The 26020-nt window shown below is 35.5% G+C and overlaps 1 protein-coding gene across 3 annotated transcripts in view; it reads left to right on the plus strand.

Moving 5' to 3' along the window:
• The window catches only part of SMURF2 (SMAD specific E3 ubiquitin protein ligase 2), a 178785-nt gene that overhangs the window by 71115 nt on the left and 81650 nt on the right, over positions 1-26020 (plus strand). For all 3 annotated transcript variants that reach the window (XM_069063949.1, XM_069063951.1, XM_069063950.1), the window contains 2 exons: positions 17581-17714; positions 25444-25509. In XM_069063949.1, coding sequence (XP_068920050.1) covers positions 17581-17714; positions 25444-25509 — 200 coding nt within the window. The remainder of the gene's footprint in view (positions 1-17580; positions 17715-25443; positions 25510-26020) is intronic.

Consider the following 26020-nt stretch of genomic DNA (forward strand, 5'->3'; position numbering starts at 1 on the left):
AAGTGTTAAGTGTCTGAGGTCAGATTTGAACTCGGGGTCCTCCTGACTCCAGGGCTGGTGCTATATTCACTGCACCACCTAGCTGCCCCGTAAACTTTTTTTTTTAATTCAGTAAATATTAAGTGTTTTACACTATGCATGTAAAAAGAGGCAAAAGCACAGTCCCTGCCCTCCATTAGATTACAATCTAATGAGGGAGACAACATATAAACAAATATATACAAAGCAAAGTATGTACTGGACAAATAGGAAATAATTAAAAGAGGAAAAATACTGGGATTAAAAGGGTTAGGGGAGGCTTCTTACAAAAGGTGGAATTTTAGTTGAGATTTAAAAGAAATTAGGTTGAGGAAGAAGAGCACTCCAGGCATGGGAGATGAGTCATTGTAGCTCTCACTTTGGTTGATCATTTATAAAAGGAGGAAATTGTATTAAAAGATCTGTGAAATTCCTTCTAGCACTAAAATTCCCTGATAATTTCATTACCTCACAAGATTTCCTTTAAATCTGAGGAATAATATAGAGTATAGGAGGTAAGGGATGGAAAGGACTTGAGATATCATGTAATTCATCCCCCTCGTTTAATATGAAGCAATGGAGACATAAATAGGTAAAGTGACTTGCCCAAGGGTTCTCTACAAATTAATGAAAGAATTGGGGCTAGAATTCTGGGATCCTAAGGTACTAAAAGTTGAATACAAATATGAATAAATCTAAAAGAAAATAAGTTTACTTGTTGCATTAGGTAACTGCATTACTGTGTCTTCCCATTTGCAGTTGTGATTGTTTAAACCTTAGGCTCAAATCAGTTCACATTAGACATTTATGATCATTATAGAGCACACATTGAATTTCCTATTAGTTGTTCATTCGGTAAGTATTTATTGAGCATCTGTTATACATACCACTATAGGAAACACAAAGACTTGGTGAGCTAAGACATCCACATTGTAATCTTGCAAGGCAGAAGTTGTCACAGAAATGCCTTAAAGAAAGGGATAATCAAAGATGATTTATCAGGTTGGCTTGTATAAGGGGAGATATGTATATTTAATCAGTTGATTCTGATTACCTCCAAGGTCACCTGTATTTTGCACTTCTGTGTTTCAAATGTAATAGAAGGGCACTTTAGATATTGTCTATTTTGCCATAAGAGCTCAGAGGGAAGGATAATTATGGGCACGTATACTTGGGAAAGATTTCAAAGAGGAGATGGTCAGAATCTTAACTTCTGAAAAAGGCATGTGAGAGAATCAGAAATAACTTAGCTGTGTTATTACAATACTATGGCACTTTGCTATACATTCATATTTCATCAGTGGAGTTCCATGTTACTATTCCTGGAGTTATTTACCACTGATTAGCATATTTCTACATCCTTCTAATCTTTCTGTCCCTATGGTAGTAAAACCACTGGATATTTAAAAAACAACAACCCAAAAATAAAGTACATACCACCACCTCAGCAGTCACTCCTGAATCCTACCCGCTTCTTCTGAAGTCTCACTTGAAATTTGCCTTCCATTATTAAGTCTTTCTTTCATTTCAAATCTCCCTCTACTTACATCTTTTGGCATTCATTTAGACTTAGCTCCCTCATGACAATATTGCTTCCCTCCTTGCTCTTTGTATTACTTACTGCCTATATATTTTGACTCATATTCTACACCTTCCCCTTTCTTCCCTTTCTACTTGTCATAGTGGTAGAGTAAAAAAAAAATCTATGGTTCCCACTGCCATTTCTGGTGTCACCCTTTACTATTAGCATTGAGCAAACTCCTTGTTTGAGGTTCATTTAATACAGATTTATTGCTCATTTCAGATTCTGGTAGCTGTTATCTTCTGAGGTACTCCCTAGCCACTACCATGGTGCCTCCTTTTTCAGGGATCTTAGTGTCAAGCTCACAGTCTTTTTTTCCTTTATGCCCTAACTTCTCTCATTTTAAGAACTTTGCCATAGATATTGGTGTACCCTCAAATACCCTAATTTCTCAGTTCTTCAATCTACTCAGCTATGATCTAAACCTTCACTGTACCTCAGCAGGGATAGTCATATCATTGAGCTTACTATCATTCCCAAGTGTTCAGGTTACATTTCAATTACTGAATTTCCTTTATCTGATCATAATTTTTATTTTCTTTGTGCCTCACTCCTAAACCTACTCTTCATCTTCATTGTTACCTCTTCATAACTATTAGAACATAGTATATAACTTCATAACATAACATAACTCACTACAGTGCTATCTTATATTATCACCCCTGCTGTGGCTGTACTCTGCTCCTTCCCAGTTTCTACCCGTCAGTGAACCAACTCTACAGTATTCTCTACTTTTGAATCTCATGTTCCCTTGATTTATATTGCCAGTGACACCTTGGCCACACCGTAACCTTGGATTACTTCCACTGTTTTTTCCTTTGCTTCTACTCATATGCTGCTGAATGGAATTGGAAGAAATGAAACTATACTGACTTGACTGCATTATAAATTTATCCTAGATAATATCAACTGGGCCTTCACTATAGCAAGACAATCCTGATTCTCCTCCCTATTTGATTCCCTTTCCCCCTCACCACAACAGCTATTTTCAAACTTTGTCTTCTTTCCTCAAGCCTCTCACTCTACTTCATTTCCCCCACCCTCTCTGCTGAGGATACTGCCTCATACTTCACTGAAAAATTAAAGGTCTAGCAAGATGTCTTTCTTCTCATATCAGCTTCCTCTGACATCATCCCTACCATCTCTCCCCTTCATTCTCTGAGGGTAAGGTGGTCCTTCTGCTTGCCTATAGCTAACTATTCTGTTTACTTCCATTACCATTTCCTCTCATCTTCTCTAGCACATTGTCTCCACCATCATCCCCACTCTCCAATCTTCAATCTCTCGCAGTCTATTGGATGCATCAGAATATACCCCAGTCTCCCCAGTCTTTTTTTTTTTTTTGCTTTTTGGAGGGCAGTTGGGGTTAAGTGACTTACCCAAGGTCATAGTGTTAGTGGGGTGTGTGTGTGTGTGTGTGTGTGTGTGTGTGTGTGTGTGTGTGTGTGTGTGTGTGTGTGTGAAGTGTCTGAGGCCGGATCCAAACCCAGGTCCTCCAGGGCCCGTGTTCTATTCAATGCGCCACCTAGCTGCCCCTTCCCCATTCTTAAAAGTAAAAAAATTCAATAGAGTCTGTCATTCCCACTAGCTATCTATCATTCTATATCTCTTAGCTAAAATCCTTGAAAAAGCCATCTGCATTTGTGCTTCTATTTCCTCTCCTCTCATTCTATCTTAAACTCTCTCTAATCTGGAATGTGACCTAATTATTTCATCTTAAATGGATCTCTTCAAAAGTAGCAGTGATCTGGAGTGGCTAGGTAGTGCAGTGAATAGAGCTCCAGCCCTGGAGTCAGAAGGATCTGAGTTCAAATCCTCTGGAATGTGCTTCTCACCCTTTGATGTACAATAGCTGGCTTATTTTAGGTTAGCTCAAATGCTACTTCTTCTAAGAGGCTTTTTCTGCTACCTTCTCCATTGTCTGTTCTCCCACCCTCTCCAAGCCACTGGTGCCACTCCCTCGAAAATTGCCTGTAATCTCTTATGTTCATACATAGTCTCTGCCATTATAATGTAAGCTCTGTGATAGCAGAAACTGTTTTTGCCTTTTCTTTGTATCTCCAGCACAATGTCTGGGGATAACAAGCACTTAATAAGTTTTTGTTGAATAAATGCTTGATGTTCAACTCCTTTCTCTATCTCACCTGTATGTAGCCAACCCATTGCTAAGTCTTATTGATTCTACCTTCCTGACATCTCTTGCATCCCTCTTTTTTTCTTTCCATTCATAGGGTTACTACCCTAGTTAAGGCTTTTATCACTTATCACATAGACCAATTTTTCTCAAGTGTAGGAACACTTGGGACCTCCCAGACCCCTTCTGGAGGTCTATAAGCTCAAAACTAGTTTCATAATACTAAGATATTTTAACTTCTAATATGGTAAATACTGGTACCTCATAAACAAAAACTTTTTTTGATGGGGGGGGGGGAGGTCGAGGTCCTTAGTCATTTTTAAGAGAGTAAAGAGGTCCTGAGACCAAGAAGTTTAAGAATGATGACCTTGGGGCGGCTAAGTGGTGCAGTGAATAGAGTACCCGCCCTGGAGTCAGGAAGACCTGAGTTCAAATCCAGCCTCAGACATTTGACACACTTACTAGTCTTGTGACTTTGAGCAAGTCACTTAACCCCAACTGCTCTCCAAAAAGCAAAAAAAAAAAATGATGACCTTGACTTAGCTTCCTATTGCAGTATTTCTATGATATTCCTGTGGTTTACTCTTCCCCAGTTCATTCTACAAACAGTTGCTAAGGTGATCTTCCTAAAATGAAGATCTGACCATGCCACTTCCCTACTCAATTAAGAACAATTGCGCCCTATTGCTTTTAGTGTAAAATATGACTTTTTCTATTGATCTTTACAACCTTGTCAAACCAATCTTTCCACCCTCATTTTATAATATTCTATCTTTTCCATTTTGTGATCTATTTAAACCGGCCTTCTCTCTGTTCCTCACTCATGACACTTCCATCTTCCATTTCTGTGCCTGTACACTGGATATCCTTCATGCTTGGAACTCACTCTCTTCTCCCCTCTACTTCAGAATCCCTTACCTCCTTCAAGGAGACTCACTAGAACCACTTTCTGAATGAAGCCTTTCCTGATTTCCCTTCCCCTGATTCCCTGATACTACTTTGTATCTAACTTTTATTAATTGATGCTTATTATATTAATTTGTATTTTGTATTATTAATTTGTATGTTTGTATTTTGAATATCTTGATAGTTTATTCTTATAAATATACACACACATATATATAGATATATGTTTTCTCACCTATTAAAGTACTTGGAAGTAGTGATTGTTTCATTTTTTTGTCTTTGTATCCCTATCCTCTAGCACAGTGTCTGGCACATAGTAGTCCCTTAATATTTGCTGACTGATTGGAACAGTTCAGAGTTCCATTGTATATTAGTGTATATCCAGCATTCACTATTGCCATCTTTTGTATCTTTGATAATTTGCTGGCTGTGAAATAAAACCTCAGAGTTGTTTTGATATGCATTTCTCTTATAAATAGTGCTTTGGAGTAATCAGTAGCTTGTAATTTTTATTTTGAGAACTGTTTTTTTGTATCTTTTGACAACTGATTCATTGCATCTTGGTCTTTTTTATTGGCTCTTTATATATTTTAGTTATTAAATCCATATCAGATTCAAAGTCTTAGTGATCAATTTTTGATTCATATTGCTCTCTTGGGTCTATTTATTTCATTTGGAATATAGTTCTGTAATCCTGTGTAGATTCATAGAGATTTTCCTATAGTTTTCTGAAGTCTTCCAATAGTCCATTGCATTAATAAACTATCTTTTTTTCAGCCATTGCCCAGTTATTGGGCATTACTTTATTTCTTATTCTTTGTTACTGCAAAAAATACTATTATGAGAATTTTATATATACATATACATATCTATGTAAATCAGTCAATCTCTCTCTCTTGTCTCTGTCTCTCTCTGTCTCTCTCTCTATCTCTCTTTCATTTGTCTCTGATTTCCTTGGGATATATGTCCAGAGAGTACACAGTAAAACAGGGGGAAAAAAAGAAGAAAAACATCTTTTAGTAATTCCTTTTTTTTCTTTCTTTCTGGAGAGGGGAGGGCAGGGCAGTTGGGGTTAAGTGACTTGCCCAAGGTCACACAGTATTAGTAAGTATTAGTGTCTGAGGCTAGATTTGGACTCAGGTCCTCCTGACTCCAGGGCTGGTGCTCTATTCATTGTGCCACCTAGCTGCCCATCTCCCTTTTTCTGAATAACTGTTTGGTCAGTTCTTGAGTTATCATTTGTTTCTCCTTGAATTTTCAAGATTTCTTCTTGTGTGTGTGTGTGTGTGTGTGTGTGTGTGTGTGTGTGTGTGTGTGTAGTTTCACTGTGTATTATCTGTTTCTTTAATTGTCATGTCATGTCATGTTAATTTGAGATAGGATTTCTCTTCCAAGTTGGAAGAACAACAGCCATTCTTGAGCCTTATCTTAATATTTATCTTAACGTGGATTCATATAGGAGCTTTAGCTTTCTCTGAAAGAGCTGGAAAGGACCTTACAGACCACAGAAGCTGACCTCCCTAATTTACTGACCCTGAAGTTAATTTAAGTTGCCCAGGGTTACATAGCTTGTGTCAGCTAGAATTTGAACTCTGATCTGACCGACTGCACACTCAGTTATTCTATCCACCTGGCTGCTCTTGAGTCCACTTTGAAACAAAAAGTTAATCTGTTGAATGAGGAAATTTTAAAAATAACAAATTATTGCTGAAGGCAATAACAATATAGATTTTATACATCATGATTATGGAATGCAGCCAGAGTAAAACTTGGGAGCAAATTTGTAGAGCTGCATTTCTAGACCAGTAACAATGTGTGATATAATTTTGAAGTCTTTCATGATTTATGGTTTGTTGAATAGGTACGTACATTAAAAAAAGAACAAAACCCCCAGATGAACATGTCTCTTCCTATTCCTCCCTCCCCTTTCCTTTAAAAACTTTGGAATTTGGCTTGTTTCTGTGAATGCACAACAAAAGGAAAAAGTCACACTGCACAATTATTTTGGCTAAACACCCAATGGAAAGCAGAAAAGATCTGCCCTGGGGTTTGTGCACAGTCTGTATATCCCCTCTTCTCCTTTTGGTGAGCTTCTCCTCCCACAAGTCCCTGACTTTTATATGCCTCCTGAATACTCTTTGGAGTACTACTCTGGGTAAAAGCTGCCTTTCAAGGGGGAAAGAAATTGGGATTTCATAGCTTAATGATGATCCTTACTTTGATCTGTGCAATCCTCTCAATTTATAATTCTGTTTTGTGTAAAGCAGGGAGGTGGGGGGAGTAGGTAATAAGAGAGAGAATTGACCTTTTCCTTCTGACCTGACTAATACACAAACCATTTCTGTTACAGCTCTGCATTTTACTTTACTTTTAAACTCCTTCCTCTTCCCCTTCTCTGCTTTTCAATTCCTTTTTTGGTGTTGTCTTCCCCCATTTTATTGTAAACAACTTGAGGACAGGTTCTTTCTTTTTACGTGTATTTATATCCCCAACTCTTAATGTAGATCCTGACACAGAGTATAAATATAAAATATATTTATATGACACAAATATTAAAAAGTAGTACTTAATAAATATTTGTTACTTTTCTTATATGTTGTCTCTCTACTAAATGTTTCCATTGTTCCACTACTGCCATTTGGCTCATCTCTTTACAGTTCTTGGCTTGACCCAAGAATTCTTAATGCTACTTCTATCTTCAGCCAAATTATTATAAATATAAAATTTTGTTCTATGATTATTAAAACTATGCAATTGTAAATGCTAAATATAAAATAATCACAAACATTTATGTAGGACATTCTGTAAGAATTTAAGGAAATAATCGAACAAGACCTCATGCTTATGGGGTGGCTAGGTGGTGCAGTGAATAGAGCACTGGCCCTCAAGTCAGGAGGACCTGAATTCAAATTTGGCCTCAGATAATTAACACAAAAACTAGCCATGTGACCTTGGGCAAGTCACTTAACCCCAGTTGCCCTCCAAAAAGCAAAAAAAAAAAAAAGATCTCATGCTTACTGTTATCTGCAAGACTTAAAATATTTTTATTTTGCAAATTTTGTTGAATGTAAGTAAATTTTTTTAATGAAATAAGTTATAACTCAGAAGCTGTTTAACATGTAATCACATATAAGCTTAATTTTGACTTTAGACCTTTTGCCATATAGTTGGCTCTACATTGAACAGCTTACATGTGTTTCCACATCAAGTTTATTAAAATAAGAAGGCAAAGATAAATGCTCACTTATAAATAGGTGGTGGAAAAGGGTAGGAGAATTAATTTCTCTTGATGGGAGATGGAACTTTTTTTTTTAATTTTTAGTCACCTGCTTGAAAAAAATGAATATACCTGGTTATGATATAAAATATTTACTTTTCTACTACTAACTGATAAGTACCATATTAAATCATAAATATGCTTAAAATTTAGTTACATACATTGGTTAATTTAGACAATATTTATATGTAAGCCTTAGTAAGGAAAGAATCTGTTTAGATGTGACTTCCTACTCTTTCTTACTGCTGACACACAAGCTATGCTGGCACAGAAACTCTGCTCAAAGATTGACCAGTGTTGCTAACCTCTTCATTTGAAAATCTGCCAGATAGAAGAATAAGGAAGTTCATAAACAGACTTAATACTGCATTGAGGAGCAATGAAAAGTTTTCTTCTACAGACTGTTTGTGATGGTTTTTTATGGCTTGTAATTAATGTACGTGACCATAGATTGTGGTTTTCAAACAGCCTGAAATTTGTACTAAAGAACTCAAACATTGGTGGTATCCTGAATGTACAATGACACATCTGATGAGGTACAGTTAACAAGTAACTGGGGAATGAGGGAGTTTCTCTGGTAGAGTGTACAGAATGCAAATGAGGATGTGCACACTGGGAACTGGTTTCTCCTAAATGTCAAGTCCTCATGGTAGTTTAGAAGCAATTTGATGAAGGTTGAGAAAGTGCATGCTGCACTTAGAAGCAAAGGTTAGAGTTTGATGTGATCACTGCATAAACATCAAAATTGTTGGGCACAGCATGCTAGTTCGAATCATGTTAGCAGCAAACTTTTAATTACTTCAAGTATGCACATGCTTGTTGTTATGGAGAAGAAATTTATTTGTATAATTGAGCAGTTGTTTACTGCTTAAAATACTCTTAAAGAATTCTCAGCACTTCGTGAAGGGGTTTTTGAAGCACTAAATGTTAACTATTTCTCTAAAATGACAGAGTGGGAGAGAAAATGAGTGACATGAGCCCTTTCTCAAGAAACTTAACAGAAGGAATGCATCACATAGGAGCTGAAATTAGCATGACGAAAACCCAAGAATTTTTTTGTTTTGGGGGAAAAAAGGAGACCTTAAACTGCTAAAATGGGGAGAAGAGATTGCAGCCAGGGAAAAAGAAATCTTAGACGTTATCAGAGATTAATATATTCATAGTTCTAGATTTTGAATATAGGAGGAGAATCCAAAAGAAATTTATGAGTATTTCCTAAATGAAAAATGTTAAACTTAACAAAATATGTAGATAATCTAAATCAGTTTTAGAAATTTCACAGGATTGTCCTGCGAAATAGAAACCAGGATGAGACATATTCAGAAGAAAAAGTATTTATTTATATATATATATAATGTAATACAGAGAAAGCCTTTGATTAAATACAGCATTTCTGTTGGATGTCATCCCAGGAGAACCCTCTTTTTAACTATGCAGTCTGACTTCTTCTGACCTAATCATTCAACTGAAATGATTCTGAAGTTAAAAGTGATCACTTAATGACCATATCTAGTGGCCTTTTCTTAATCCTCATCTTTCTTGGCTTCTCTGTAGCCTTTTACACTGTCGATCACTTTCTTTTCCTTGATGTTTTCTTCTTTCCAGATTTCATGTGACACTACTCTCTACTGGTTTTTGTATCTATCTGGCTGTACCTCTGTCTCCTTTGCTGGATCTCCAACCAGGTAATGTGTACTGATCCTGGATATTTCCCAAGACTTTGTCATGGGCCTTCTTTTCTTTTTACTCTCAATTTCACTTAGTGATCTCATCAGCTAGATTTCTAGGTTGCTATTTGTCTTTCATTCTGAAAGAGTATCATGACATCAGGGAAGTAATGCAACACCCATGGATTCAATGATTATTTCTTTATGATGTTCTCAAATCTTATCCACCCCTAACCTCTCTCCTGATCTCTAGCGTTTCATCTCTCAACGTCCTATTGGATATCTCAAATTGGATGTCCAGTAGACATTTAAACTCAACATGTCCAAAATTGAACGGCTTCCAAACTTACTGATTTTTTTTTAAAGCAATCGGGGTTAAGTAACTTGCTCAAGGTTACACAGCCAGTTATTTTTTGTGTGGGTGCGGAGTATCTGAGGCTGGAACCAATCCCAGGTCACCCAACGCTGGGGCCGGTACTATTATTCACTGCGCCACCTGGCTGCCCCTAAGCAATTGGGGTTAAAGTAACTTGCTCAAGGTTACACGGGCGAGTTATTTTGTGTGGGTGTTAAGTATCTGTGGCCGGAACCGAACCTAGGTCTCCTGAATCTGGGGCCGGTGCGCCTACTCACTGCACCACCTGGCCTCCCTTTACCAATTATTATTGAAGGTACTATTATCCTCCTAATTCCCCCAGGCTTGAAACCTAGCTGTCATTCTTGTCCCTTTACTCCCTTCCTCCCCCTATATCCAATTTCTTGCCAAGTCCTGTTGATTTCCTCCTAATATCTCTTGAGTACATTCCAATTTCTTCTCTGACACTGACACCTCCAAGACACAGGTCCTCATCACCTCACTCCTGGACTGTTGTCCTGCAATTTGGTCTTCCTGTCACATCTCTTCCCTGCTTCATCTCATCCTAAATTCAACTGTCAGATATATCTTTCTAAAGAGCAGTTCTAGCCATGTCACCCCAATATTCAGTAAACTTCAATGTCTCCCTATCACCTCCAGGATCAAATGTAAAATTCTTTGTTATTTAAAGGTCTTCATCAACTGTGCCTTTGTTTCCTACCACTCTTAAGTGATCCAGTGATGCTGACCTCCTTGCTATTTCTCCAAAAATATGCTTCATTTTTCTACTCTAGGCATTTTCACTGTCTGTCCTTCATACATGGTATGCTCTCCCTTGGCAGCTCTACCTACTGGCTTCACCAAAGTTTCAGCTGAAATTCCTCCTTAAAGAAGCCTTTTCTGATTCCTCTTAACTCTAATGCTTTCCTTCTGTTAATTATTTCCAATTTATCCTGTTTGTAGCTTTTTTTTTTTTTTTGCTATATAGTCATTTGCATGTTGTCATTAGATTGAACTTATAGAAATTAGGTGCTTTCACCTATCTTTGTGTTGCCAGTACTTAGCACAGTGCCAAGCACATAGTAGGGGCTTAAGAAGTGTTTTATTATTTTAAAATAAAATAATTATTTTCTTTATGCTTCCTCTCTTTATGTTGTAGAAATGTTGGAGAAAAAGTAGAAAAGTAATCAACACTAAAAATCTGTAACTGAAGTTGTCTTGTGCTATTACTCTACTTTTCCTCTTTTTACCTAACATAGAAAGATCTCTTTTGATCTTTTTTTTTAAAAGAGGCCATTCTTTGACTCATTTCTTATTAAGCTTTAATCAGTGAATAGACATTGCCTCAGTCAAGCTGAGACCTGTTAAGGACCTTAGTTTAAAAAAGCTAAGGTTCCCCACTGGACATCTCCAACTGTTCTGATCTGTATCTGGGCACTGGACCCAGATGGCTCTGGAGGAGAAAGTGCGGTTGGTGACTTTGCATAGCCTTCCCTCCCTCAAATCCAAATCATTTGCATGTCATGGCATCACCTCCCTGATGTCATGGTCCTCTTTGAGAATGAAAGACAAATAGTAACCTAGAACAGCACCTTCTTTGGCTCTTAAATGTTGTCTTTTTAAAAATCTCCCTGTTTATGGTTAGCACTTTGAAGTAGGTTATTTTGTTTGTGACAAATCCTTCCTGCCCTCCCATATTCTCTCCTAGCCCTTTCCCTTCCCTTTTTCTGACTGTTTTGCTTCTGAGTTTAGGGTTTACCAGACACTTAGTGTATGTGTTTGTGTATCTTTGTGTTCAGCCTTCCTTTATTTGATTCACAAGTGAGTGAAGTCAGGATATGCATATGTTCTTTTTCTCATGTTTGTAAATTTTTCTTGCACACCCCATTTATTCAAAATAGTAAACTTCTTTCCTCTTCTTCATACGTTCCTTTTCTTCTCCTTTAATTTGCTCTTTTCAAATAAAACAGGAAAAAACCCCAAAATATATCTGCTCCCTTTTTTTCTTTTATTCCCTCTCTGTGATCTTTCAAGATAGAGTACAGTGAAGGGATAACTTGTCTCTTTTCTATGAGAATGTAAATATTTCTTCATCCACTTGTTCTCAAATGTATTTAACCTTGTAGCCATCTAAACTCATGTGATTAATGCTTGAAGTACCGGCCCTGGAATAAGGAAAATCTGTATTCTGAATGTTGTCTCACTTACTAGCTCTATGACAGTAGTCAAGTCATGTAAACTCAGGTTTGGTTTCTTTATTGGTAAAATAGGGATTACAGTAGCACTTACCTTGTGAGAATATAGTATATGTAGAGTACTTTGTGAGCCTGTATTATTTATTATTATTATTATTATATATATTTGTTTAAAAAATTTTTTTACTTCTCCGATTACATGTAAAAGCAATTAACATTCTTTTTAAAAAAAATTTGAGTTCCAAATTTTCTCCCTTTCTCCTCTCCTCTGCCCTGGAGATGGCAAGTAGTCTGATATAGATTATTCATGTGTAATCATGTAAAACATTTCCATATTAGTCATTTTTGAACCAAAAAAAGAATAAGAAGGAAAGTGAAAAGTAGTATGCTTTGGACTGTATTCAGACTCCATCAGTTCTTTCTCTGGAGGCTTATAGCATTGTTCATTATGAGTCTTTTGGGATTGTCTTGGATCATTGTATTGCTGAGAAAAGCTAAGTCATTCACAGTTGATCATTGCACAATATTGCAGTTACTTTGTATAATCTTGGTTCTACTTACTTCACTCAGCATCAATTCATAGAAATCTTTCCAGGTTTTTCTGAAATCATCCTCCTCATCATTTCTTATAGCACAGTAGTATTCCATTACAAGTGTATACCACAACTTATTCAGCCATTCCCCAATTGATGGGCATCCCCTCAATTTCCAATTCTTTGCTACAACTAAAAGAGCTACTACAAATACTATTGTACGAATAAGTCCTTTTTAAAAAATCTCTTTGGGATACAGACTTATTGCTGGATCAAAGGGTGTGCATGGTTTTATAACCCTTTGGTTATAATTCCAAATTGCTCTCCAGAATAGTTGGATCACTTCATAGCTCTACCAACTATGCATTACTGTCCCAGTTTTTCCATATATCCTCTAACATTTATCATCTTCATTTTCTATCATATTAGCCAGACTGATGAGAATGAGTTGGTACCTCAGAACTGTTTTAGCTTGCATTTCTCTAATCAGTAGTGATTTAGAGCATTTTTCATATGACTATAGACAGCGTTGATTTCTTCATTTGGAAACGATCTGTTCACATGCTTTGATCATTTATCAATTAGGGAATGACTTGTATTTTTATAAATTTAACTCAGTTCTTTACATATTTGAGAAATTAGACCTTTATCAGAAAACTTTATAATAAGCATCTCTGAAAAAGGCCTCATTTCTCAAATATTGCTATATATTTGTAAAACACTCTGCCTACTTTAAACAGGCTATGTAAAAGTTACCTATTAGATATCATTTGCATTTCAGTATTTCTACTCAACTCTGGTCTTTTCTTCTAGACTACTTGAAGATCCTCTGTTCTATTAAAGACCAATTCACCCCTCAGAATTATACCTTTAAAACTGGAAGGGACCTTAGAAAGATCATTGGGTATAAGCACAGAGACACAAAGAGGTGTAATGTCACTCAGCTTGTAAGTGTCTGGGGCAGGATTTGAACCCAGGTATTCTTGACTTCGTTTTGGTTTTGCCCTTCTATAGATGATGATGTTGCTGCCAGCACAGATATGGTACTTTAAGGTTTGCAGTGTGCTTTCCATGTAGTATCTTTTGAACTTCTTTGCAACTATTTAAAGAAAAAAATTATTACAATTTAGTTCTCTCTTACTAGTGCATGTGAACTCCAATGTCTAAATCTTTTGGATTTAAAAAAATTGGGGTTTCTAGAAGATAAAATATTTATGTATGATTATGTGTAATTTTATCTTCATTTTAATTAAGCTTTATTAAGAAGTGTATAATGACCTGTAAGATTTCTTTTCTTCTCTTTCTTTCATATGTATTGTTGAGATAAAATATTCTCTAGGAGGTTTTCATTATTTACTGAATAATATATACACTCTAGATTTTAGCATTTAATAAAAATTAGGCTATTGAAATTAGATGTATGTAATTTCTTAAAGTTTACTTTTGAAAGCAACTGCTCTGCTTGATTTCTACTTCATCATCATCTTCATCCTGCCCCTGGGCCCTTTCAACTTCCTTTTGTGTATTGTCTTCTCCCCCTTAGATAACAAGCACTTAATAAATGTTTAGGGCATCTAGGTAGCACAGTGAAGACTTGTCTTAATAAGTTCAAATGTGGGTTTAGACACTTACTAGCTGTGTGACCCTTTGCAAGTCACTTAACTTTGCCTCATGAGCTTCTTCATCTATAAAAAGATCTGGAGAAGGAAGGAAATGGCACACCATTCCATTATCCTTGTCAAGAAAACCCCAAATGGAATCATGAAGAGTCATACATGACTGAAAATGACTGAACAATAAATGTTTAACATATCATGTTGTGTTGTAAATATGGTGGGTCTTTGAAGAGCAATGAAATAATTTTTGCTATATTTAGTTCTGTGGGGCAGTTAGTACCAGGCCTGGAGTCACATAGCTTAGACAACAAACTTCTAGTATTAAAAACAAAATAGCTAAATAAAAACTGTAGAAGCATCTTTATAGGAGATTTATGGGACATTATCTGATTGATTTTGTAGATAGCGCTTGAAGTTAGCTTTTTAGGTGATTATTACATTTATGCTACATTAGCATAATTTGTTAGGTGGCTTAGTAGATAGAGTAACTGGCCTGGAATCAGGAAGATGTGAATTCAAATTTGGCCTTAGGCACTTATTAGCTGTGTGATCCTAGGTGAGTCACTTAATTTGTTTGCTTTATTCTACTGAAGAAGGAAATGACAAGTCATTTCAGTATATTTCCAAAATAACCACCTTGGACAGTTTTGGTGTGGTGTGGCAATGAAGAATTGTGCTTGATTAAATAACTAGACAACAAGAAGAAAGCCTAATTTGTTACTATATATATTGAAAGATAATTCTATAGTCTTTCTTCAAAAATAGAATCATTATAATTCAGAATTTTCTGTAACTGATTGGATGACCTTTAATTGATCTAGTATTTGGTGAGAGTTTAGTATAGTTTAATATTTTAGGGATTTTTTTCTGCTTGAATTGTTAGTATAGATTTTATGGAAAACTGTTGAAGTCTTCATTAAATTTTTAATAATTTACTTTTTTGTTATGAACTTAACAAATATATTTAGAAAACAAAAGGTTGTATATGAAACTGAACTTATAAATTTTGTTTTTTCAAAAATGAAATTTCAAAAACAAAAAAGTTTATATTATACTTAATGTTGTTTGGTCATTTCAGTTGTATCCAACTTTTTGTGACCGTATTTGGAATTTTCTTGGCAAAGGTACTGGAATGGTTTGCCGTTTCCTTTTCCTGTTCATTTTACAGATGCGGAACTGAGGCAAACAGGGTTAAAGTGACTTGCTCAGGATAACATAACGAGTGTCTGAGGCCGAATTTGAACTCAAGTTGTCCTGACTCTAGTCCCAGTGTTCTATCCTTTGTGCTGCCTCGTTGCCCATTAAATATAATATGGTAGTTACAAAACTTTTCTACTTGTCTATGCTCTCTTCTGAACTTCTGCTCTTCTTGTTTATATACTCTTTTCTCATTTTTTTATATCACTGCCTATAAACTCCATGCCCCCTTTTATTAGTTAATAACTTCCCTGGCACCTCTAATACATATTAATTCTTGCTATATTTTATTCATTGTGATTTAACTTTTATGTTTGGAATTTGACACTTTACTTTTGGCCTATTTCATACAGTAGAGAGTACATTACCTTCTGTCAAGCCCGTTTCAGAGAAGTCTGCAAGCTGAAAATGTTTCATTGTGTCTCTAGGCAGGCCACTGAGACCTAAAAAGGATGGAACTGAGGGTAGTCAGTTCAGCAATTCATTTCAAATATTTTTTGATCTAATAGTAAGAGTGTCTTAATTTCAAGTCTTTTCTATAACACATAATATCACCTTCATCTGTGGATAACTAATAAACTTTTTTTTTTGGAGGGGGGAAAGCAGGGCAGTTGGGGTTAAGTGACTTGCCCAAGGTCACACAGCTAATAATAACCTTATTTTTTTTTTAATTTAAGATTAAATTAAAATTTTTAGCTGAAAGCAAAGGCATTTATTAAAATGGCATCTTTAGAAACAATAATAAAACATTCTTCCTATGAACATGGGATGTTCTTTCTCACAAATATACATAGCATCAAAGATTTTTTTAAAAGAAGTATTTTTGACTTTTGAATGTCATTTTATTTTTAAAAATAGATAAAATGTTAAAGATAAATAGATAAAATATTATTGAAGATTCTTTATGATATAATGTTATTTACATATACTAAGATCAGGAAAGTAGAAGAATAGACAGATAAATATACTTTCCATGTTGAATGAAATTGGTCAGGCCTTTTACTGAATGAACTCCTCTTCTATGACTTTATTATGTTTTGTTTTATGAAGTAAAAGCTTTAAGGTCAAGGTTGTTGGACCAAAAATTTGACTTCTTAGAGACGTTGATTTAAAGGATTTTTTTTGGTCATTATTGTTATCTTAAAGTTTGTACCTATTTTAGCCATGTTAATAATCAGCAATGGCATAGCTTTTAAAAAAAAATTATATATATATATATGTAGGTATGTGCACAGACACGTGCGGTAACGCTTTTCCCTGCTCTGCTTGTCTGCAGGCAGTGAAGTGAAATCGCAAGAGTCCTGTTCTCTCAAGGCCTGCATACAGGAAAGAAGCAGGGATAAAGCGTTACATGAGCATGCACATTCCAGTTCTACGGCAATCTTAAATATTTCAGGTAGGTCAGATTTTTGGTCTGTCAACCTTGACAACATCCCTTGAAGTTGAAATAATATGGAATGGAATGTGACTGTGTTAAAATGTTTCAATTTATTAAAAATTGGAATGTAGTAAATATGCAATCAATCACATTTTCTACATCTTTAAGGAGTAATAATTATAAATCCCCAAGTATTTTCTTAGACATTTGTTGCTGAAATAAACTTTTTTCACTGTCAAAAATTATGTGGCTTAAGCGGTGTCAGAAGTAGGCTATATTGGAATTTTAAAAAAATTTCTTGAAAGACTAAAGCAAAATTTTAATATATAAGCCACATGACTTGACTAAATCAAAGTAAAGAATAGAAAATAGGCCATGGGGGTGGCTAGGTGGTGCAGTGAATAGAGCACTGGACCTGGAGTCAGGAGGACCTGAGTTCAAATCCAGCCTCAGACACTTAACACAAAAATTAGCCATGTGACCCTGGGCAAGTCACGTGACCCCAATTGCCCTCCAAAAAGCAAAATAAAAGAAAATAGGCCATGTACAGGTCTGCTTATATTATAACACTTTGTTTATGTTGAAGTTACTAGAATATTTTTTAATTCCTTCTCCCTTGAAAGTTATGTTTGTAGCCTTCAGATATAAAAAGAAAATCTGAAAAATCTTATCATCTTTCATACTTACCAAGGTATTGTTTACATAGTTATTTTATTTTGCAGGTATATTGGAAAATCTGATTCTGTAACAATCAGTGTGTGGAATCACAAGAAGATCCATAAAAAACAAGGTGCCGGATTTCTTGGTTGTGTTCGACTTCTTTCCAATGCCATCAACCGCCTTAAGGACACTGGTTGTAAGTAAATAAGAGGACATTTTTGCTCTTATTTATTTGGGGAAAATATTAAAGTATAATAATATCCCTTAATGCTGGGGTGTCTAGGTGGCACAGTGAATAGAGCACTGACCCTGGAGTCAGGAGGACCTGAGCTCAAATGTGGCCTCAGACACTTAACGCTTAGTAGTGACGTTGGGCAAGTCACTTAACCCCAATTGCCCTGCCTTTCCCCCTCCAAATAAAAAAGAAAAAAAAGTTGTAGTTGTAAGCACTCCAACAAATGAACTTTATTTCCTATCTTACCCAGGCTGGAGCCTATTAGACTTACTCAGAAGCCTGATCCACTATTGATTAGCATAGGAACTTTGACATGCTCTGTTTCCAACTGGACTGGTTTTACCTCTCTTTAGATAATTTGGTGATCCGCTATTCCTAGGGTTTCACCATGTTAATGTCAAATTTAGTGGGAATACCACATTGGCATAGCCCTCTGCAGCTGAACTCCCAAAGTCAAGGCATCTTGGCCTCCTCAGTAGCATGTGCTGCCACACACTACTTATTATGAACTTTAAGGTCACCAAATTACTTTGTTTCAGTGAAATTTTGTTAAAATTAATTTATTGCTGGAATTTACATTCTGGAGATAAAACAAATATGAAGGCCATTTTCTAATTAATTGAATGTTTTGAATTGGTAACAATTCACATGCCATATATGTCCTTCCTCTCCATTTCTTCTGCTTTATTCCTCTTTTTTGCTTTAGTAATTAGTTTGGAAATTTAGGTGAATTTTATTTAGGTGGTTATAATTTGGAAAGGATTGATGTGAAGTAAAATTATTTATTTGATAAAAATGAAGTTATTATATAAGATGATATTTTTACCTGATAGAGAAAAAGAAATGCAAAGTACTTAAGTAAATCTCAATGTTGTACTGAACATCATTACATAGTACAAATTGCATAAGATCAAGTTATAACTCAGAATGACTTTTAAGTGAACATTGCTTCTTTTACATGAGTATTTTATACATATACACTTGATCATAGCTAGATTAGCAAAATATTGATTCACCTATGAGTGTATAAAAATAGCTTTATTTCACAAAATTATTCTTTTAAACACTGCCTTATCCATAATGAGGTTTTTGTATTTTTTTTTTTAGCTTAGTATTAGTATTTACATGTCACAATTGCTTTATGGCTTCAGTTTCTTCATCTGTAGAATGAGGGTTGGACTTAGGTCATCTCTGAAGTCTCTTCTAAATAGATGTTATTCTTATATTTTATGAGAATTTTTAATTTAATGAATTGATAAAAGAGAGTATTTTGTTTTATGGAAACAAAGAAGTCTTATATAGTATAAATACACAATTAAAATGAATAGAAATTAAGGTTTTGTGAGATAGAAATACAGGGTCATTGGGTTCAAAAGTGTTTGAGAGAAATTAATATTGCCTGGGTGGGGTTTGAAAGGGTATCTTAACAGTGAAGGGAAGTGTCTAGGATTTCATAAAGGAAAAATGAACAATTAAGTAGAGATATTTGTTGTTACTTGTATATTATAATGGATAGCATGCCCTAGAGTCTTTGCTCTCTTTTCTTTTATTACTCTGTATGAATTTTTGTTCTAAAATGCTAATCTCCAGTTTTGTAATTAATTTTTGTGTTTTTATTTTAAATAAATTTTTTTGTTGATGCCTTTTTTACATCAGCATAATTTTCCCCAGCATATCTCCTTCCCCTCTATCCTATATAACACATATTATTTTTGAAGACATAAAAGAGAAAAAAAATCAGTATAACTGCTCAGTACATTGATAAATATGTGCAATGTGCAGTACTTGTGGCCCTCCCACCTCTACAAAGGGGTGGGGTGGGGGTGTCTTCTCATATCTCTTCTTTAGACTTATGCTTGTTTTTTTATGACTTTTGCAATATTCACTTTGATTTTTTGTGGCTTATTGTTGTAGTCATTGAGAATATATTTTGACTCTGCTTACTTCACTCTGTTATCCTTACCTCTTTTTATTATCTCTCTCAATAGTATGTATCTTTAATATTTTCAAATGAATTTTATTGCTATTGTGTGTGTGTGTGTGTATATATATATATATATATATATATATATATATATATATATATATATTTTTTAATATTAAAGATACATAAAGCAATTGGGGTTAAGTAACTTGCTCAGGGTTATACGGCCAGTTATTTCTGGGTGTGGTGCTAAGTATCTGAGCCTGGATTCGATACCAGATCATTCTGACTCTGGGGCCAGTGCTCTTACTCACTGCGCTACCTGGCCGCCCATAAGCAATTGGGGTTAAGTAACTTGCTCAAGGTTACACAGCCAGGTGTTTCTGGGTGGGGGCTAAGTGTCTGATCCCAGATTCGATCCCAGGTCATCCCTACTCTGGGGCTGGTGCTCTTACTTACTGTGCTACCTGGCCGCCCCTGCTGCTATTAAGCTCTGTAAAATGCACTTTTGATAATTTGATTGGTATAGCGTGAAAAGTATAAATTAACTTTGCTAGTAATGTCATTTTGATTATATTGATACAATCTAGCCAGGAGGGCTAAATATTTCCGTAGCAATTTAATCATTCTCTATTTCTTTAAGCAGCACTTTGTAATTGAATCTATCCAAATATTTTATGGGCTTTTAGTAGTTTGATTACAGAACATTTTGTGATTTTGTAATTTTTTAGATATCCCTGTGTTATTAGCTCTTGGATTTGTATGCTATTGGGTTTGAGGATTTATTTTTTTAGCATACAACTTTGATAAAGCTATTTATTGTCTCAATTATTATTTTTGTTGATTTGTTGAATCTTCTAAATAAATCATCATATCATTTGCATATAAGGATAGTTTTATTTCCTTTTTGTCTGTCTTTATATATTTAATTTCTTTAATTCTTTTGATTTCTACAATATCTATATCAAGTAATAATGGGAAGAGTAGGCATCTTTGCATTGCTCCTGTATTTATTTGGAAAGGGTCTGGTATATCTCCTTGCATATACTGCTTGCTTTTAGTTTTAGGTAAATAACTTTTTTATAATATTAAAAGTCTGTATGGCCTATACTTTGTAGGGTTTTTTTCAGTGTGTCAGAAGTTTTTTCTTTATTTATTGAGATAATCATGTGGTAGGGATTTTTTAAAAATATGATAATTATGTAGATTATTTTACTAATGTTGAACTAGGAAACTGAGGCTTAAGAGGAGTTAAGTAACTTGCCCAGTGTCCCCAGTCTAGTAAGCTTCTGAGGCAGGATTTGAATTAAGCTCTTCCTAATTCTAAATTTAGCACTGTGTCACCTAATAATTAATGTTAAGGGAAATAAGAACTAGATTTATAACCAATTCAGTGGAATACATATTTTATAAAGCAGTGAGTACATGTATTTATGACTTGATGGCACAAAGATTGTTTTTTTTCTTTCAATATTTCTTATCCTGTAAATAGTTATGGATGCCAGTGCTGAAAACTGGGGAGAGAAACAGCATTCTTATTTATAATGTAAAAGAGTAAATCAATAGAGAAATGCAAGGTAGAATAAAGCATTAACTATGTATACCCCTTGAGATATAAGGAAGAGGAAGATTGTTAAGTATTATACATTTATGACCCAGGGCCCAGCACTTTAAGTATGGTCCTTACAAGGACTAGGTTCAATCTTTGGGGAAGCTTCCCAAATAAAAACACTTTGACTTATTCTTCTGTCATGTCACCCTGAGTTACCCTTGGGAACTTAAAAAATATGGCTTGAATAAACCCCAGATCTACTTCTCCACAGATTTAAGTAAAATGGTCCCCAGCCCCTATATAAGCATTTTGAATAAAGTGCAACTTTTATTTTTTCACTTAGAAAATATGAGGGAAAACATAAAGGATTCACAATAGCCTATAACGGTTGATAAAATTCTTCTCCCTCTCCAGTTATTTTACTTTTTCCCCATCTGCAAGATCCTGTATTTCTTGTCTTTGCATTTCTTGACTTTTCAGCAGCATTTTACACTATCTACTACCTGTCCTCTTAGACAGCTTCTCCTTCTTGGGTTTTTATGACACTTTTCTTTGCTGGTTCTCCCCGTTTCTCTGGTTGCTCATTTAGACTCTCCCTAGCTGCATCTTCAGTCATCTTTGTCCTACCTACTATATGTGGGTATATCTGAAGTTTCTGTTCTGAGCCTTATTGGTGATTTTGCCTTAGGTTCAACTATTACTCTAGGCATATGACTCCCAGCTCTATCTTTGCAGTTTGTATATCTCTCCTGAATCCCAGACCTGTCTCTCTTGATGTCCTGTAGGCACCTCATACCCAAAATAGAACATATTTTTTCAGACTTTGATTTTCTTGAATCCAGTCACCCATGCTCACAACTTTAGTTATCTTTACTCCACATGCCCAATAAATTGCCAAGTCTTATTCTATTGCTACAACATCTTTTGAGTCTGTCCCCTTATCTTCACTCATATAGCCACCACCCTAACTCAGGCCCTTAACACCTCTCATCTATACTATTACATTGTCTCCCTGCATTAGTCTCCTTTCTTTATCTCTGTGCCTCTTCTAGTCTGTTCTTCACCCAACTAGCAAAGTGATATTCCTAAAACTAACCATATATTCTCCTGCTCAATGAATTCTAGTGCCTAACTCTTGACTTTAGGACAAAATGCAAACTTCTATATTTGGCTTTTAACACTCTTCATAATCTCCTGGGTTTTCTGTATATCATTGTCCTTCGTGAGCTCACTGTTCAGCCAATACCACATTCTTTCTCTCCTCCATTCCTGAATAAACTTCGAATCCTCACCTCCTTTCCTTCTACACTCAACTCATGTGTCACCTAGTACAGGGACTGATTTCTAATTCTCTCCAGATTCTAGTGCTTCTTTCCAGGGATTTTTTTGTATATATTTTATAATTATTTTTCTGTATACATTTAAAAAATTTCTCCAGTTGTCATATTCCATATCTTCCCCATTGGGAGATCCAGTCTGAGTCCTAAAGTTGCCTTGTAACCTTAGCTGGGAATTCCTCCACTCCCCTGATTATTTAGTATCTTTTTTCCAGAAATATCTGTCCTGTTGTAAACAGAAATCTACTGAAATCAGAATTGGTGATTGTCTTTGTATGAATAGATGAACTATTTGCTTATGCCACTATGTTTTTCTAGCCTTCTAGCCATACATGTGTAGTTCAGTGGGAATTGGGTTTGTTAGTTCAGGGAGAACGGGGCAGGTTCTGTGTGTTGGCTGTCATTTTTTCTCAATCCTCATCCTTCTTGACCTATATACTACATTTGACACTGTTGACTACCTTCTCTTCTTAAACTCTCTTTTCATTCTGGGATTTTGGGAAATAATTTCTCTTCATTTTCCTCCTAGCTGTCTGACCTTTTTTTCTCTGTCTTTTTTGTTGACTTGGTACCCATGTCATGCCCTCCAACTGTGGGTATTCCCTAGGGCTCTATCCTAGCCTCTCTTCTCACTACTCTTGGCAACCTCAATATGTCCCAGGGGTTTATAATTAACTGCTCTTTGTAGATGACTCAGATCCTTATATCCAGTTCTATTCTCTCCCCTGATCACCAACAGTTTGTCGGACATTTCAAACTGAATGTCCTACAGACATCTCAAACCTAACATGTTCAAAACAAAACTGATTATTTCCTCCCTCCATATCTTCCCTCTTCCACTTAACCCACTCCTCATTTAAGCTTGCCTGTTTCTGCTAAAGGCACTACCATTCTTTCTGTTTCCTAGGTTTGTAACCTCAGTCTTATCAACTCCTCACTCACCTCACATACACACTCAGTTGCCAAGGCTTACTGATTTTTTACCTTCACATCATCCCTCAAGTATGACACTTCTTGCTACTCACATAACTACCTTTTTAGTTCAGACCCTAATCATCTCTTCTCTATGATATTGTAATATCTTCCTAACTGGTCTACTGCCTCAAGTCTTTCCCTACTCCTGGCCATTGTCTATACAGCTGTAAAAGTGATTTTAAGTGCAGATCTGAATGCAGATCATTCCTCTACTCAGTAAAAGTATTTTCATCTTCCCAGTAGAATAAAATATATAAGTTCCTCTTTTGATTTTTTAAAGCCCTTCAAGACCTGTCCCCAACCTATCTTTCTAGCCTCGTCATACTTTGCTTCTGCTTTCACCTTCTGAGATCCAGCCCAATTAGCCTTCTCTTTGTTCCTCAGATACTCTGCTCCGTCCCATCTCTTTGCGTTTGCATTGGCTGTCACCCATGCCTGGAATGCATTTCCTATCTACTTTGCCTCAGTGAATCCGTCTCATCCTTTAAGATGCATCTTGAGCAGAACCTTCTATATGAAGACTTTCTGGATTTCCCCAATGGCTTGTGTCCTCCCTCTCAGGCTACTTAAAAAAAAAAGAAAAGAAAACAAAAAGAACAACTTTGTGTTTATCTGTATTTAGTATCTTTATATCTATATTTTGTATATATTTATATTGTATACCTCATTAAAATGTACTGCTAGTTATAGCACAAGTGCAATATTTACAGCGCCCACGATCATGATAAAGACCATGACTATAAGTATCACATGACATTCGATCACAAAATATACCAGACTCTCCAGATAGAGGATAGAACTGAAGCATTTATTTAGACACCAGAAAACTGAATCCCCAAACCAGTAAGCTGATTCTTTCATAGTACCAAAGATATTCAGAAGCCGTAATACCACTGAGAGCCATGCCATCCTTTAGCCTTCCCACAAACCAATACAAGATCAATTTTACTCACAAGTCTCTATCTTCTTGCCTGAGCTTCCCTGTCCCCCACCATCTGGCTCACTCTCATTCCCAACTTCCTGTGGGCTCTGCTTCCCTTCAACAAAACTCCTCCCACCACAGGCTCCATGTGACTATATTTAGCATATTAGGGGGCAGAGTTTACTTTCAAAGCAGGGGAGGTCTTCAAACTCCCTCTTAGGTCCATTAAAGGGCAGGGAAGATCTTCAAATTCCTATTCCCAGTACACTAGTCAATAAGGATTGTTTCTTGTATCCCTAGCACCTAGAACAGTGTAACCACTTAACACTTGTTGATAGGTGGTTTGAACTTTGTTATGTTCCAGTGTAATTTCAGAAGATAGACCTGGTTCTGGTATACCTGCCATCCATTATCTTTCATGGAGTTTTACCTTTTTTAGGTAGTTCTGCAAGGGATTTTATATATTGTCCTTTCTATTTCATGCTAGGTGATGATAAGCTTTTGCTCTTCTGTGTTTTTACTGATTAGCCTTGCGAAATGTACATGGTTGCAGACAGTTTTGAGTAAATATCATTTACTGAACTTTATGTATAACTCTTCATTGATAACCTTGAATGTGTATAGATATGGCCAAAATTAAGATATGCAGTTTTGCATTTTCTAATCTGTTCTCTATGTTATTTTGTCAGAATTGGTGACTACAGTGAAGGTGCTGTACTGCATTATTATCCACATCCATTAAGAAATCTATGTATACCATGTCATTTTATATTATTGTAAAGTATTTTGCCTTTCTTAATCATGGATATTGTGTGTAGTTTAGTAGACTTATTATTGAAGCTCCGTAACAGCACAATAAATTTCTGCCTGAAGCAGTTGGTTACTTTACAAGCATTTCAGCAACTCATTTTACTTGTCATATTGATCCTTAACAGTTTTTAAAAATCGCCTATTTGATTTTTTTGGTTTATTTAAAATAGATCAGCGGTTGGATCTATGCAAACTTGGGCCAAATGACAATGAAACAGTTAGAGGGCAGATAGTAGGTAAGTATGGAATTTTATGTTTGTTGGTTTTATTGAAAATAGATTGACTGAAATCATCTGAATCAAATAGCTAATAGTACAAAGTTGTTTTAACTTCATTTGTCTTCTTAAAGGTATTGGCATTCTATCTAAACCAAAAATTAACTAAATGTCATTTAGTTATAAATAATATTAGCAACATATAAATAACAGTAATAAATATCTAGTTAGGTGAAGAACTATTGATTCTACAAAAATATTAAATATATGCTATAAGAAATTTGCATAAACAGCCATCTTTCATACTTTTTTCAATTTTCAGGAATTAGGAAAATGCTGAAGTAATCATGGGATGTTATTAAAGACTTGGAATAAGCAGGCTGTTGTATGTCATACTGATACTATTTTTCTGAAGATATTAATCCTCAGACTAGTCTTAGCTCTGGAGCAGAAAACCACTCAACTGTTTTACTTAACATTATATAGTACTTTCTTTTAGTTTGTTTTTCAGGCAGTCCATGCCAGCTGGAAA

Source organism: Petaurus breviceps, unplaced genomic scaffold, assembly GCF_028583685.1.
Source record: "Petaurus breviceps papuanus isolate PSGF00001 unplaced genomic scaffold, PetGlider_PUasm1.0 90617, whole genome shotgun sequence".
NCBI lineage: Eukaryota > Metazoa > Chordata > Mammalia > Diprotodontia > Petauridae > Petaurus > Petaurus breviceps.